Source organism: Staurois parvus, unplaced genomic scaffold (assembly GCF_062004578.1).
Source record: "Staurois parvus isolate SC_StPar_1 unplaced genomic scaffold, SC_StPar_1.0 ptg000525l, whole genome shotgun sequence".
In the NCBI taxonomy this organism is placed as follows: domain Eukaryota; kingdom Metazoa; phylum Chordata; class Amphibia; order Anura; family Ranidae; genus Staurois; species Staurois parvus.
The window spans coordinates 7119091-7132703 of NW_028318321.1; the positions used below are offsets into that span (position 1 = coordinate 7119091).

General features: G+C 40.0%; 1 protein-coding gene across 2 annotated transcripts in view; it reads right to left on the reverse strand.

Moving 5' to 3' along the window:
* Nucleotides 1-13613, reverse strand: part of CPEB3 (cytoplasmic polyadenylation element binding protein 3) — a 164794-nt gene that overhangs the window by 32735 nt on the left and 118446 nt on the right. Inside the window, exons 5-6 of one of the 2 annotated variants that reach the window (XM_089690292.1) lie at nt 9976-9999; nt 1509-1676 (exon numbers count right to left, since the gene is read on the reverse strand). In XM_089690292.1, coding sequence (XP_089546418.1) covers nt 1509-1676; nt 9976-9999 — 192 coding nt within the window. The remainder of the gene's footprint in view (nt 1-1508; nt 1677-9975; nt 10000-13613) is intronic. The other variant, XM_089690293.1, reaches the window with a different exon arrangement.

Genomic DNA, 13613 nt, shown 5'->3' on the forward strand with positions numbered 1-13613 from the left:
CATTTGAAAGTGAGTGGGTAAGGATTTGAGCAGCTAACAAAGGGTCAAATTGTAATTACAAGACAACTGGTTGAAGCATCTCTAAAACTGCAGCTCTTGCGGGATGATCTAGATTTGCTGTGGTCAGGACCTAACAAAAGTGGTCCAAGGAAGGAAAACTGGTGAACCGGAAAAAAGGGCCATGGACAGCCAAGGCACTTTGATGCACGTGGGGAATGAAAGATGGTCTGTAAAGTCTGATATAACAGAAGAGGTACTGTAGCTCAAATTGCTGAAAAAAGGCAATACTGGTTCTGACAGAAAGGTGTCAGAACACAGTGTATCACAGTCTGTTGCACATGTGACTGTGCAGCCACCGTCCAGTTAGGGTGTCCATGCTGACCCATGTCCATAGCCAAAATAAAATGGGTACGTGAGCATCAGGACTGGACTACAGGAGCAATGGAAGAAGTTGGCTTGATCTGATGAATTTATAATGGTTTCAGGAACATGAGTTTGAGATGTTGAATTCTCCAGATTTCAAACCAAATCAAGCATTTGTGGGATGTGCTGAAAAAACCAGTCTGATCCATGTAGGCCCACCTAGAAATTATAGGACTTAAAAGGATTTGCTACTGGCAGCTTAGTGCCAGATACCTCAGCATACTGTGCCTTAACAGGTCTAGTTGAGTCCATGCTTCAAGAGGTTATAGTGGGTGGTCACAATGTATTGGCTGATCAGTGTAAATCTATGAGTTTCCCTTACATACTTTAAAGTACCCTGAAAATGTTATCTTGTGTGGACTTTTCTGAAAAATAGCATTGTACTTTAAAGTGGTATTAACCCCCAAACCAAAAATGTAATATATAGCAGCTCAACAACCATTAGACAGTTGCTGCATTAGTTTTCTTTACTCAGGCTTTTTTCCCCTTCTGTTTTCACCTGGTGGTCTAGCTAGTAATACACCTCATGTATTAGAGTGCCTACACTCTGGATGAAGGAGCACAGGGGGCAACTTTTAATAGCAACATTGTCAGTCTGGGGGGAGGGAAGTGTTAAATGTACTAGCAGATTTAAATACACTGTACAAATTGAAGCTGAACTCCAGATCATACTTTAAAAGCAGTTATAGCAAACTTTTTTACCCTATTGGGATAAAAAGTCTACATAAATAAAAGCTAATCATTTTAAGTCCCCTGCTTAATGTTAAATGGTTTGTATCATCTCTAATTGATACATTCTTCTGGAGAGCTTGATCTTTTAAAAAAAATAACAGATTTCCTGGCTGGATTACCAAGTGAAAATAGACGAAAGCAACCCTAAAAAAGAAAAATGAAAGTAGCCATCACATCTCAGAAATGGCAAGCTGCAATAATAAAATGCTTGCTTTTGGGTTTAATACCAATTCAAGGCACAACTAACAAATCTGCAACACAGCAAATCGGCACTTTTTGAGTTTAAGTCCACTTTAAAAAGTGCTTGATGGCTCCAGATTTCTAAAGCAACTCATTACTGTTTAAATAAGTACCTTCATCAATGTCAGGAGGCAGCCCTCCAACAAACACCTTCCGAGAGTAGCGTTCAACCCGTTCACCATTTTGACAGTGAGTTGGAGAACTCAGACCAGATGACAAGGATTGGTCTCCATGACTATCACTGAGGAAGCCATCTTCAAATGGGAAGAGTGAAGACCGACCTGGATGAAAGAGAAACTATGGTCAGTGCAAGAATAATCATAGAAGTACACATAATGAAAGCAGTCTGATTTTCTTCAGAAAAATGTTTAATTTATCATTTTGAGCTAAACTGAAGAACCATTTGTTATTCATTTTGGGGAAGGTCACCTTTTAGCTCTCCTTCCCATGGATATTACATGATCTAAATTAAACACTATGCCTATCTGTCCCTGGGAATTTGTACAACACTTGTATTTGGAAATGTTCACAATTAGTAGAGCAGTATAATCTCTTTATTTATAACTTTTCAACCAGTTGGGCTATAAATTTAGTGTGAAAGAGGAAAAATTGAAACTGGCAAATGTCAATGGATTTCATTCATAATTTCTCTAAAATACAGGAAATTATTCAGTGCATACCGAACATCCTAACACTAGTGGAACCACTGATAATGATGGTGCTTCCTCACTGGATCAACAAGGTAACAGTGCACAGCACATCTAGACAGGTACAATCAAGGGCTTTAAGCATACCAATTACACATGCTTTAAAGACGTCATAAATCAGCATTGCAAATTAGTACACTCAGGCTTACTGGACAAACTGACTCATGAAAAATCTATCAAGTTGGTACAAAGAAAAACACAGGGTGAATACAGAAACTGACACATTCAAGTGGAGCATGTTCACATATAAAAAACACTCTACTGCCACACTGTGAAAGACCTAAAATGCTGTATTTTTTTGATTAGCTGTCAAAAAAAGTGATCCTTTCAAAACCCAATGCAGAATGTTTGAATATGCCAGTCAACATGTACTAAAGCAATGCATACTGCTTCATAATCCCTTGAAATAGCACATTATAAAGCAGCCATATCTGTGTAGCTTTAGCATGAATTCAGAGCTTCCTACTCCCTGTTTGATTTTTAGAGTTGGTCAATCAGGCATTGCAATACACAACCAATTTGCCCTAAATAATGGCTCCTAGCCCCCACCTAAGGCATGCTGTGAGAACACAGAGTGGCATCACCCCCACCTAGGCAAACAGGCTAATATTCTCCTTAGGCCTTGGGATATAGGGCTGGAAAGCTACTATACAGAGCTTAGCTGTTGTGGACCACTGTCAGAAAAACAGTGCGGCGCTGCTCACAGCTAGGATGAAGTTGGTCTGCTTACTTGATATATCACATGACCAGCACACCTAACCGTGTGTTGTGATGCGGTTATTTCACATAGCAACATGTCATGCGTATGTTCTGGAACAAAGTTCTTTCCATGGTTTGGTGGTTCAGCATCGTTCAAATGTCTGTTTGCCACACTGAGCACCAGCCCAATGCAATTTTAGCTAATGTTACAGCAAATGTATTCATATACAAATTAGCAAGTTTCTGCACAATATGAATGATTGATACAAGTGTCATCTGATCACAGAAATTACTGTAGCAAACATCCCTCAGTATTAATAGCTTTGGTAGGAAAAGATCTGTGTTCTGTACTTACTGCACACAGGAAATGAGGGACATCTGGCTTGTCATGGATTAGGCAGTTAATATATGGCGGGGGTAAACAAAAAAAAAAAAACAAACCCAAGTATTCATTTGGGCTTAGAAATGGGCTTTGTGGTTCTTTCCGATCATTAAAGCACATATTCTATGTTCTTTAACACAACTATAGATACTGACCATCTTGTCCAATGCCACTGTTAGCTTAAGATGGTGACACCAATTATATTATCAATATTGAAGACTTCTCTTTGGGGTACCAGTTTTTCATCTGGGTGCTGCCATCGATAACTGAAGGGGCAAGTAATTTTTCCTTCACTTCTCGGTAAGTCAGTGACCAAGAACATGCACATATATTTATTTATTCAGGAACATGTACCTGCTGGTTTGTGTGAATTAATCAGTAGAGAAGGCTAAAAGGATGACAGCCCTGGAGTACCTGCTGCTGTATTCAAATATCCCAGAAAATGCATACCCTACCTCAAATGATATGAATACTTTTTTTCTGCCATCTGCGCTGCAGAACATTACTCCGATTCTGAGAAAACAGTCTCCGAAGTCTACTGGGAACCTGACATTTCCAGAGTGTCATCTGCATGGTCTCCCACAGCTCTCACTGGTTCCTCCCTGGGACCTTCACCCACAACAGAATGACAGGAAGGTCAGAGAGAGGAACCAGTGAGAGCTGCAGGAGACCACAATGAAGAAAGCTGGTTGGTTGTATAAAAATGTTACCTTTAGCATATTTTATCAGGCCCTAAAATCCATAGTAAAATCCATTACACCCTTTTCTTGTTAAGGATTTGTTCACACCAGGTGTGGTGCAGAACGTGTGCAAAATTGTGCATTTTCCTGCACAGACACACACTGACTTTTGCAGAAATGTTCACACCCCAACATAGAACAAATAAGCAGAAGGCTCTTCACTGCAAGGAAATTCTGCTGCTTTAAGAAGACGACGACTATTTTCCTTAATTCAGACCTAACCAACAAGTTGTTTTTTTTCTGGAGTTTTTGCTCTCCAAAGAAAGTGGTTTCTAAGGGATGATTTATTAAAGGCAAATAGACTAGGCACTTTGCAAGTGCAATTGCACTCATTTTCTCAGAGCTTAGTAAATGCGGTGAAGCTCTGCTGATTTCCATTATCCAATAAACAACCAGCAATTACCTTTGTTAATTCAAGGATGCATTCTCATGGCCCTGCTGCTTTATGCATTATCCTGTTAGCAAGTTCCTGAGTAAAATGTTGACCAAATGCTGTATGCATGTGAGGCTTGCACCAAAATTGCGTGTGCATAGTCTAGAATTGTATGTGTACACAGAGCATCAACATTTACTTATTATTCAGCCTCTTCTCTGCAGTTCTGTATCACTCAAAAAATTATCATTCATGAATGATTAAAATAACATATTTCCTATGTTCATTTCAGCAGTGGAAGGGATGCCAAATACTCTGCTGGATATAGAGATATCCACTAGAGGGAGCCTAAAGAAAACAATATACAAAACCACTCATAAAAGTAAGGAAGAGCAAGAGCTTTAATATGTTAGACACATGCATTAATAAAACATTATTTGTTGGTAAACATTATATAAAAAGGGTCACATTTTAGTGAGCGCTAGCAACAAATCAGAGCAGCTAGCACAAATAGGTGAACCCACTTCATCCACAAAAATATAAATATGTATAAAAGGTGCAGTGCTTGTATATTATACAATCAAATATGTGAAAAACAAAATCTCTATATGGACTTGTTACATAATCAAACATAAGTGGAAATAACCGAAAAGTCCAAAGAGTGAAGTGTCCTTCAGTGTTAATAAAAATCAAGAATGACCAAAAAATTGAAGTGACATCCGTGCAGAGTACATCCATAACAAGCCTCCACCACTATGCACTCACCAGAAATATAAATCAACCGGGCTTTATACAGAAATCCCTCTGAACAGCATATTACTTCTCCATTGCAGGAATAGACATGCAGCCTTGCAAAGGCAAATTCAAAAATGCAAAACAGCTGGGCTTTATACAGAAATCCCTCTGAAGAGCATATTAGTTCTCCATTACAAGAATAGACATGCGGCCTTGCAGTGGCAAATCCTAGAAAAGAGCTCACAAAGCAGAGGCCAGGAGAAGGTAGTATTTATTGTATAAAACTATAACATCCACGTGGAGCAAAGCATAAAAACAAACAAACAAACAATCAGCCACACTTACAAGTATGGCCGCCGGACCATCGCATGCACTCAGCAGCGTGACATCAGCATATAGGCTCTCCACTGGCGCGTTTCGTGTGCACGTACATTCTCAATGGGACCCATGCGCACAAAACGTGTCAGTATAGCCCGGTTGATTTATATTTCTGGTGAGTGCATAGTGGTGGAGGATTGTCACGGATGCACTCTGCATGGATGTCACTTGAATTTTTTGGTCATTATTGATTTTTATTAACACTGAAGGACACTTCACTCTTTGGACTTTATGTATGGTTATTTCCACTTATATATTTGATTTTATAATAAGTCCACATAGAGATTTTGTTTTTTACATATTTGATTGTATAATATACAAGTGCTGCACCTTTATACATATTGGTAAAAATTATATGCGCAATTAAAACTACACTACTAGCTTTAACAGCACTTGCTCATGTAACTCTATATGAGGATTATATGGGTTTTGCAAACAACTGATCCACTTTTTTTCCAGCTTCCCTTCAAGCAGTTTGTAGACATGTCTTAAAGGATAAGTTCACCTTTGGGAACATGTTACATGTTCCATCCGTTTTTAGGGTGTAATATGCTCCCATAGCAGCAGCCCCCCCACCCTTTGACGGACTTCCTTGAACGAATTAACTGCAAGTCCCAACAGCCTTACCAGCTGTCAGTTTGCAGTTTTCAATAAACTACCACAGAGAAGGCTGATAGAGAGAGCTAGTCTCAGAGTTCCCCATCAGGTCTGCCTTGACTGTGATTTGGCAGCGCACAGGATTGGAAAGCCTAATGGACTAAATAGTGGCTCACTGCCATGTAATGAAAATCAAAAGTAAGGCAGACCCGATGGGGAACTAGTTCTTCAGTTCCCCAATAGGATCTGCCCACCTCAGTACAAAAATCTTTGGTCATGCACATGTCAGTGTGACAGATGCCGAGGCAGGAAAGGGAGGGCACTGAGGAATGAGTGTGCAATATGAAAACTCTGATCTCAGCACAGACATCAACAGATTCATGTATCTGTACCCAAGACACTATGAAACAAGCTCCAGGTCCCAGTCTGGGAACACAAAACCCGAAGAATACCGACATGCCAGCCTTCTCCATTCAAAATCAATGCTCTGGAGCTTCACACTGACTAAAAGAATGAGTCCACCTTTTATAAAAAATAATAAATGCATTTTTCTGCAGGTTAAAAAAAAATTTGCATTTATTTTTCTTTATCAGGAGCCTGCAAAGTATTGTATACACACAGTATATTCATACACAACAGACAGCATATCCAAGATTACAATTTTGTATTTCTTCTTATACAGTGAGTTCATGGTTGGCCTGCTTGATTTACTAATATTTAAAGTACTCATGGGGAAGGAAAAAAAAAATAAAAAAATCAGCATTTAAAATCTTCTGGCAAGCAAGGAGTTACGTGCAAGGTAGTTGGAGTTCTCTCTTGTTTAGCCCCCAGTTACATCAAAGCCAATTTTGAAATCATGCGACTTAGAGTGAAGTCGCACAATTTCAAAATCGGGTGACCTACCGATTTCAGTTACGATTTGCAGGACATCTGACACAGATGTCTATGCAAATCGCAACAAATGTAGTGCATGTGACCAAGTCAGAACCACACCAATATGATCACACTATTAGCAGACAATAGGGTGCGACTTGGCATACGATCTGCAAGTTGCGTGGCATGCAAATCGCATGCCCAGTCGCACCCGATGTGACCGGGGTGTTATAGTTTACTGGTTCACTGAGCGCTGATTTATAGCTTTTGCAGGTTGGAGGGACACGGCTCTCCTACACAGCAGGCACTCTGCCTGCCAGAAAAAAAATTTGTGATACAAAAAGCAGGCCATAGCATAAATTTGCAGCTGCACTGTCCACCCCTTCCCTACCTCTGCTCAATCGCAGAAAGCAAAGCTTTCATTCAAAGCTTTGCATTCTGTGATTGGGCAAAGGTAAGGAAGGGGTGAGCAGTGCAGCTGCAAATGATGCTATGGCCTGCTGTGTAAGACACCAGCAGCTGACATGTCAGAGTGACAGAGGTGTAGCGATTGCTATACTAAGGCAATCCATAGATGATGTGATTTTCTTTCCTGCAAAAATCACTCAATTTCCCCATCAACACTTACTGTATTGATAAGGGAATCCCTCCGGCAGTGCTATTGTGTTCTGCAGGAAGGGAGCCTTCCCTGCTAATAGAACACAATAATTACTGCTAGCTGCTATAGCCGTTTGCAGTAATTGCATGAAAGATCCAACGGGTTGGTTGTAGTGAAGTCAATCAATGGATCGATTTCAGTACAACCAGCCTGCCCACAGATGGATTCAATCTTAGCCGGTAGCTGCTGAACAGGCCAAGATTTGATCCATCTATGGCTGGTTTAACAGTGTGCAGTGAAACTTAAAAAGAAAAAAAAAAAAAAAAAACCCCCACAGTGCTCCAGGAGCATACACCTCTTGCACTAAACTCTTTTTTTCTGGTTATGTTCTTTAAGGGTGCCACTCACAGTTGGGCCAAATACAGCAACTAAGTTTGATTTACCTTTCTCCCCACTTTTCTGCTTTCATATTGAACCATTGTGTTCTCAAGCACACTCCCCTGCACTCACACTATACAATGTGAACTGGCCCAAGGGGCTGAACAATGCCCAGGATCGGTTCAAATCGCTAACGTGAGTGCACCCTACAGAGGTGCCACTAGAGTTAAAAGAGAAAAAGTTACAAATGCTTTATTTGGGGCAAAATAATTTAATCCTAGTTTAGCATTACTAATGAAACAGCATGAAATAACACAATTACAAATAAAAAAAACAAAGTAATTTACATTTTATTATCTGAAATTTACACTAACCAAGCAAGTGATTTAAAGCCAAGGGTTAGATGATCACTGGTAAAATGTGTCAATTAAAGAATCTTTAAAATCTAAAACCCATGCTTGCACGTTACAGAAGCTTCAAAATTTACATCTGTTGAAGCGCCATGAACTGAAGAGCTAGGAGATTTCCCGTTGCATTAACATCTTCTGTTTTATGTCATCAGGCATTTCAGGCTGTGGTTTGACTAAATAACTGAAGAGAAGGGTCAGCAATGTTTCTTTATTTAAATCTGTATAAATACGTAAATGTGATTCATAACTCTTTTCGAACAAGCATGTGTTTCAGGTTTTCCAGTCCTTTCAATCACAAAAAATGCAAAGTTCAAGTAATTATATATACACACACACACTATATTGCCAAAAAGTATTGGGACACCTGTCTTAACACGCACATGAACTTTAATGGCATCCCATGCTTAGTCTGTAGGGTTCAATATTGAGTTGGCCCACCCTTTGCAGCTATAACAGCTTCAACTCTTCTGGGAAGGCGGTCCACAAGGTTTAGGAGTGTGTCTATGGGAATGTTTGACCATTCTTCCAGACGTACATTTGTGAGGTCAGGCACTGATGTTGGACAAGAAGGCCTGGCTTGCAGTCTCTGCTGTAATTCATCCCAAAGGTGTTCTATTGGGTTGAGGTCATGACTCTGGGAAGGCCAGTCAAGTTCCTCCACCCCAAACTCGCTCATCCTTGTCTTTACGGACCTTGCTTTGTGCACTGGTGTGCAGTCATGTTGGAACAGGAAGAGCCCCACCCCAAACTATTCCCATAAAGTAGGGAGCATGAAATTGTCCAAAACATCTTGGTATGCTGACGCCTTAAGAGTTCCCTTCATCAGAACTAAGGGGGCAAGCCCAACCCCTGAAAAACAACCCCACACCAAAATCCCCCCTCCACCAAACTTTACACTTGGCACAATGCAGTCAGGTATGTACTGTTCTCCTGGCAACCAGGCCATCGGAATACCAGAGAAGCGCAATTCGTTACTCCAGAGAAAACTTCTTCACTCCTTTAGAGTCCAGTGGTGGTGCGCTTTACCCCACTGCATCCGACGGTATGCATCACACTTGGTGATGTAAGGCTTGGATGCAGCTGCTCGGCCATTAAAACCCATTCCATGAAGCTCTCCACGCACTATTGTTGTGCTAATCTGAGGCCACACAAAGTTTGGGGGTCTTTAGCTACAGACTCTGCAGACAGTGACTTCTGTGCACGGTGTGCTTCAGCATGTGCCGACAGCACTCTGTCATATTACATGGCCGACCACTTCGTGGCTGAGTTTCTGTTCCCAGTTGCTTCCACTTTGTTATAATACCACTAACAGTTGACCGTGGAATATTTAGTACCAAGGAAATTTCACGGATGGACTTCTTGTGTAGGTGACAGCCTATCACGGTACCACGTTTGAATTCATTGAGCTCCTGAGAGCAACCCATTCTTTCATAAATGTTTGTAGAAGTCTGCATGCCTAGGTGCTTGATTTTATACACCTGTGGCCATGTAGGTGATTGGAGTACCTGAATCCTTTGATTTGGAGGGGTGTCCTAATACTTATGGCAATACAGTGTGTGTACATAGATAGATATATATATATATATATATATATATATCTCTATCTCTATCTCAAAGAGCTCAATTATTGCATCACCAAAAAAACAGCTTGATTTGTTTTCTGCCCTAAGAATCAAGCAAGAACACCCAAACAATTCTCAATGTATTTACCTCGTCTGCGACCATAGCTCCTGGCTGCATGAAAACAGAGAAATGGTTGGAAAATTAAAACATATACATACACACTTCTTAAAATGTTCCCGATTTACATATATTTTGGCTTAAGGTTCTGACTACAGAGGAGAGATTTTTAAAACGACAGTTGCCATGAATCATACTAATATTTTTTAGTTTTCTAAGGATCTTTTAAAGCAAACTTGTGGACTAGATATAATTACTAAACTGACCATGGGATTGTAAACACAAGCACATTCACATTCAGTTACACACATTGGCAAAATACCCAAGTATCCCAAAGAAAATCTGGAGGGTCATATAAAGCAGTGAGCAAGCCTCTCATGACTGAGCTGTAGTCCAACCTTCCCACATCTATGGGTTGAACCAATTGGCGAGGATGACCTCCCCCTTTACACTTTGTGCTCAAAAGGGAGGGGCACAAAAGTCTTGGGCCCCATGTACATGGGACACTTCTGAACGATGGAAACTGACTGCTGGAAAACGTAAGTTAAAAAACATCTGTTTAGCCGTGTTTGCATACCACGTTTATGAGCATTTGCGTTTAGAAGCTTTTTTTTAACCAGAACCTCAGAAGACCTTCTAAAATGCCCAGAATGCACTGAAAAACAGTAAAAATTTTACTACTTCAGACATTTTGAGAGCAATAAAGAGAGCAGAAGCAGAGAGAGCAGTATTTGTTTAGATTAACGGTCTTTTTATTTTTTGTGGTGTTTGGATGTGTTCCAGCTCATTTCTGTGCAGAAATTATTGCAGCAGTAGCTAACATTTGCTTTCATGCGAAACCTCAAAATATGGTGTACCAGGTCCATTCGAGTACCGGGAAAACGCTTTACATGCATTTTTCATTATGAAAAAAGGCTCTGAACAGCATCTGGAAATGGAAGAGTTAAAAAAAATGTTTCAAATGCAAACGCTTATTAACTATGTTAGCTGCGTTTACAAGCATTTGGCACACTGATAAAATCTACTCCCGAAAGCAAGTTTTCTGTGTTCAAAAAAATAAAGACTGTAAACTCAACTGCCTGCAAAGGACAATGTACATAGAAACATAGGAAAACATTAGGGAGAGTTCAGGGGCTGCTGGAAAAGAAAAAAAACAAAACAAAAAAAACACAGAACATCTCCTAAACATGAGTTTAATCAGCTGCAGTGTGCATGAGCCCTTAGGCCAGAGCTCTAATGATTGCATTGTGGCCCACCTACGTTTGCAGAATACATCTTAGCTTTTAAGCATTTGAAGGCACTGTGTGATCAGAAAAACTGGATGGGCCTCGTTAAAACACTGTTGTTGGTTTAATAGTTTTAAAAGATCACAGGAAAAGAGAACAACTAGAGCTGTCATCTTATTCCATAGGACACACAATCATATTTTGTTCTGTTTTTCATTGCCTATTACCTAAGGTCCTGAAAATGATAGCGACAGATTAAGACCTGAACCCAGTCACATCATTAGTGCAGAGACGTTTGATTTTCACTAAACATTAGACTTTTACTAGTTTAAGCATTGATATTTCATAGTTTCATTACTAGACCTGCTTTTAAAGTGTTACTAAACCAACAACAGTAAAATCAGTCTGTATATGTAGTAAAGCATGCTTGTTATATTCACTGTGGAACCTAAGGGGTTATTCCTCCGCATTGTGTAAAAAGGCAGTTTGATCCTTGTCTTCTCTGATCCTCCCCTTCGTCCACATTCCCCAATCCATCTGTTGATAGTTCAGAGCCCTTGGAGGCACTTTGAACATGCTCAGTTTGGTGTGTATTGCTACAGCAATTTTTTTTTTGGAGGGTGCATGTGATTAGCAAAGGGCCAATCAGCACTGACCAGACAGAAGGTCAGGGGTCATGCAGCCTCAAAAAGGTCAGAGGAGAATGAAAACTCCCCCTACAAGCTTTAACACCAGTGCTCGGCCAGACACTGCAACATCACAAGACTGCTATGTACTGTTGATGAGAAAAGGTAATTAGCAGTTTATAGAAACCAAAATAACTGCATTTCCATGTTCTTTGTACTGTGGGAGACCAGATATGGTGAATGCACGATCATGGGTTTAGTAACACTAACTATATGTGGGCTCCAAGTAGTTGATCTTTCGCCAGCCTGTTCTGAGCCGATTACAATGTGGGTAGGAAATTCTACAAGTGTGGGCCCTAACTGCCATTGTGGAGAAGCCCATGAATCAACTTCAGGTAAACATTTTTATAAAAGATGGCTAAAGTAACATGAACTGCGAAAACAGCCTAGCATAGTACATTTACCGCTGCCATTGTACACATTTACAGACCATGGATATTAGCATTACACGACAAAAACAATGACTAGCATTATCTTTTTTTAAAACACCAAAGATGAGAATTCTGTATTTACTGATGCCAATATATTTTTTGATGTCAGCAGTAGGGGAAAACATACAGTGCAATTGACAAGCCTTTAGATCCCACATTCCACACTTGCCTTGAGCCCTGCAGGTTTTGTTAACCACGTGTCAGGTTAGCGAAACATGGCAGACACTAAACACACATATTGCTTCCCAATATTTGTAACCTTAAGTGGTACATATTGGGGATTTTTGAGGACCTAAATATTAGCGCACACAGGAACTTTAAGAATGCTACTATGTTATACTAGGAAACGTTGTACACTACAGAACCTAACCAAATTAGTTTCTAGAAAAACCTAATCAATCCATTTTTATCACTTTAAATATGGAAAAACAGCCCCTGGCTTCATATGTCAATTTATAAAGTAGAACTATAGGTAAAACATGTTTTTTTCCATTTTGAAGAGCATAAGAGGGTTGTAACCCGTCGGTTTTTTTTTTTTTTTTTGCTATCCTATTGAGATTTTCCTTCCGTTCCTATCCCATAGCCAAAACAAAGTGAGAGAAAATCCCTGAAAATTAAGGGAAATCCTTGGGAACTCCCAGATCAACAGAATTAGTATCCACATTGGAGGATTTCCCCTCCTATTACTTTTCTGGGGAAAGCCCACAATTTGGGATTTTCTTTTACTTTCAATGATAATGGTAAACAGGACAAATAGAGAGATTGAATTTCCATAAAGGGAAAAATGAATTAGGGTTTTCAATTTGTGGTGCTCAGATAAAGTTCAGTTTTGCTTTAGATAACTCTGTAGTGCAAAAATATGTCCAAAGTAGTTTTATTCTTGCATTGCAGAGCTAACAAAATCGTAGCACACTTCTGGTAAATGCTCCAAAACACTATTGAAAAGTTAGAGTGGACAGTGCCCATTGCACGCTCTACCAAATCCCCTACAGGTATACCATTCTCTGCACAAGATAAAAAGATAAATCTAGCAAGTCCATGGGAAGTATCAGATGTAAGGAGACTGCAGAGCTTCCTCTCATTAAGCATTCTGCAGAATGTTAGACTTAGGCCTGGTTTACACCTATGTTGCAATCTGCTGTGGGGAAAAAAGTCCCGGACCCTAACCAAAATGCAGTAACTGAAAACGCAGATAAAGTGTGTCCCATAGGAAACCATGTTATATGGACTGTAGTGTGTTTCTGCAAAATGCAAAAAACACTACAAAAAAAAGGAACAGGTGTGAACCAGGCCTTATGCAGGCCACAGATGGGTCGAAAATAGGC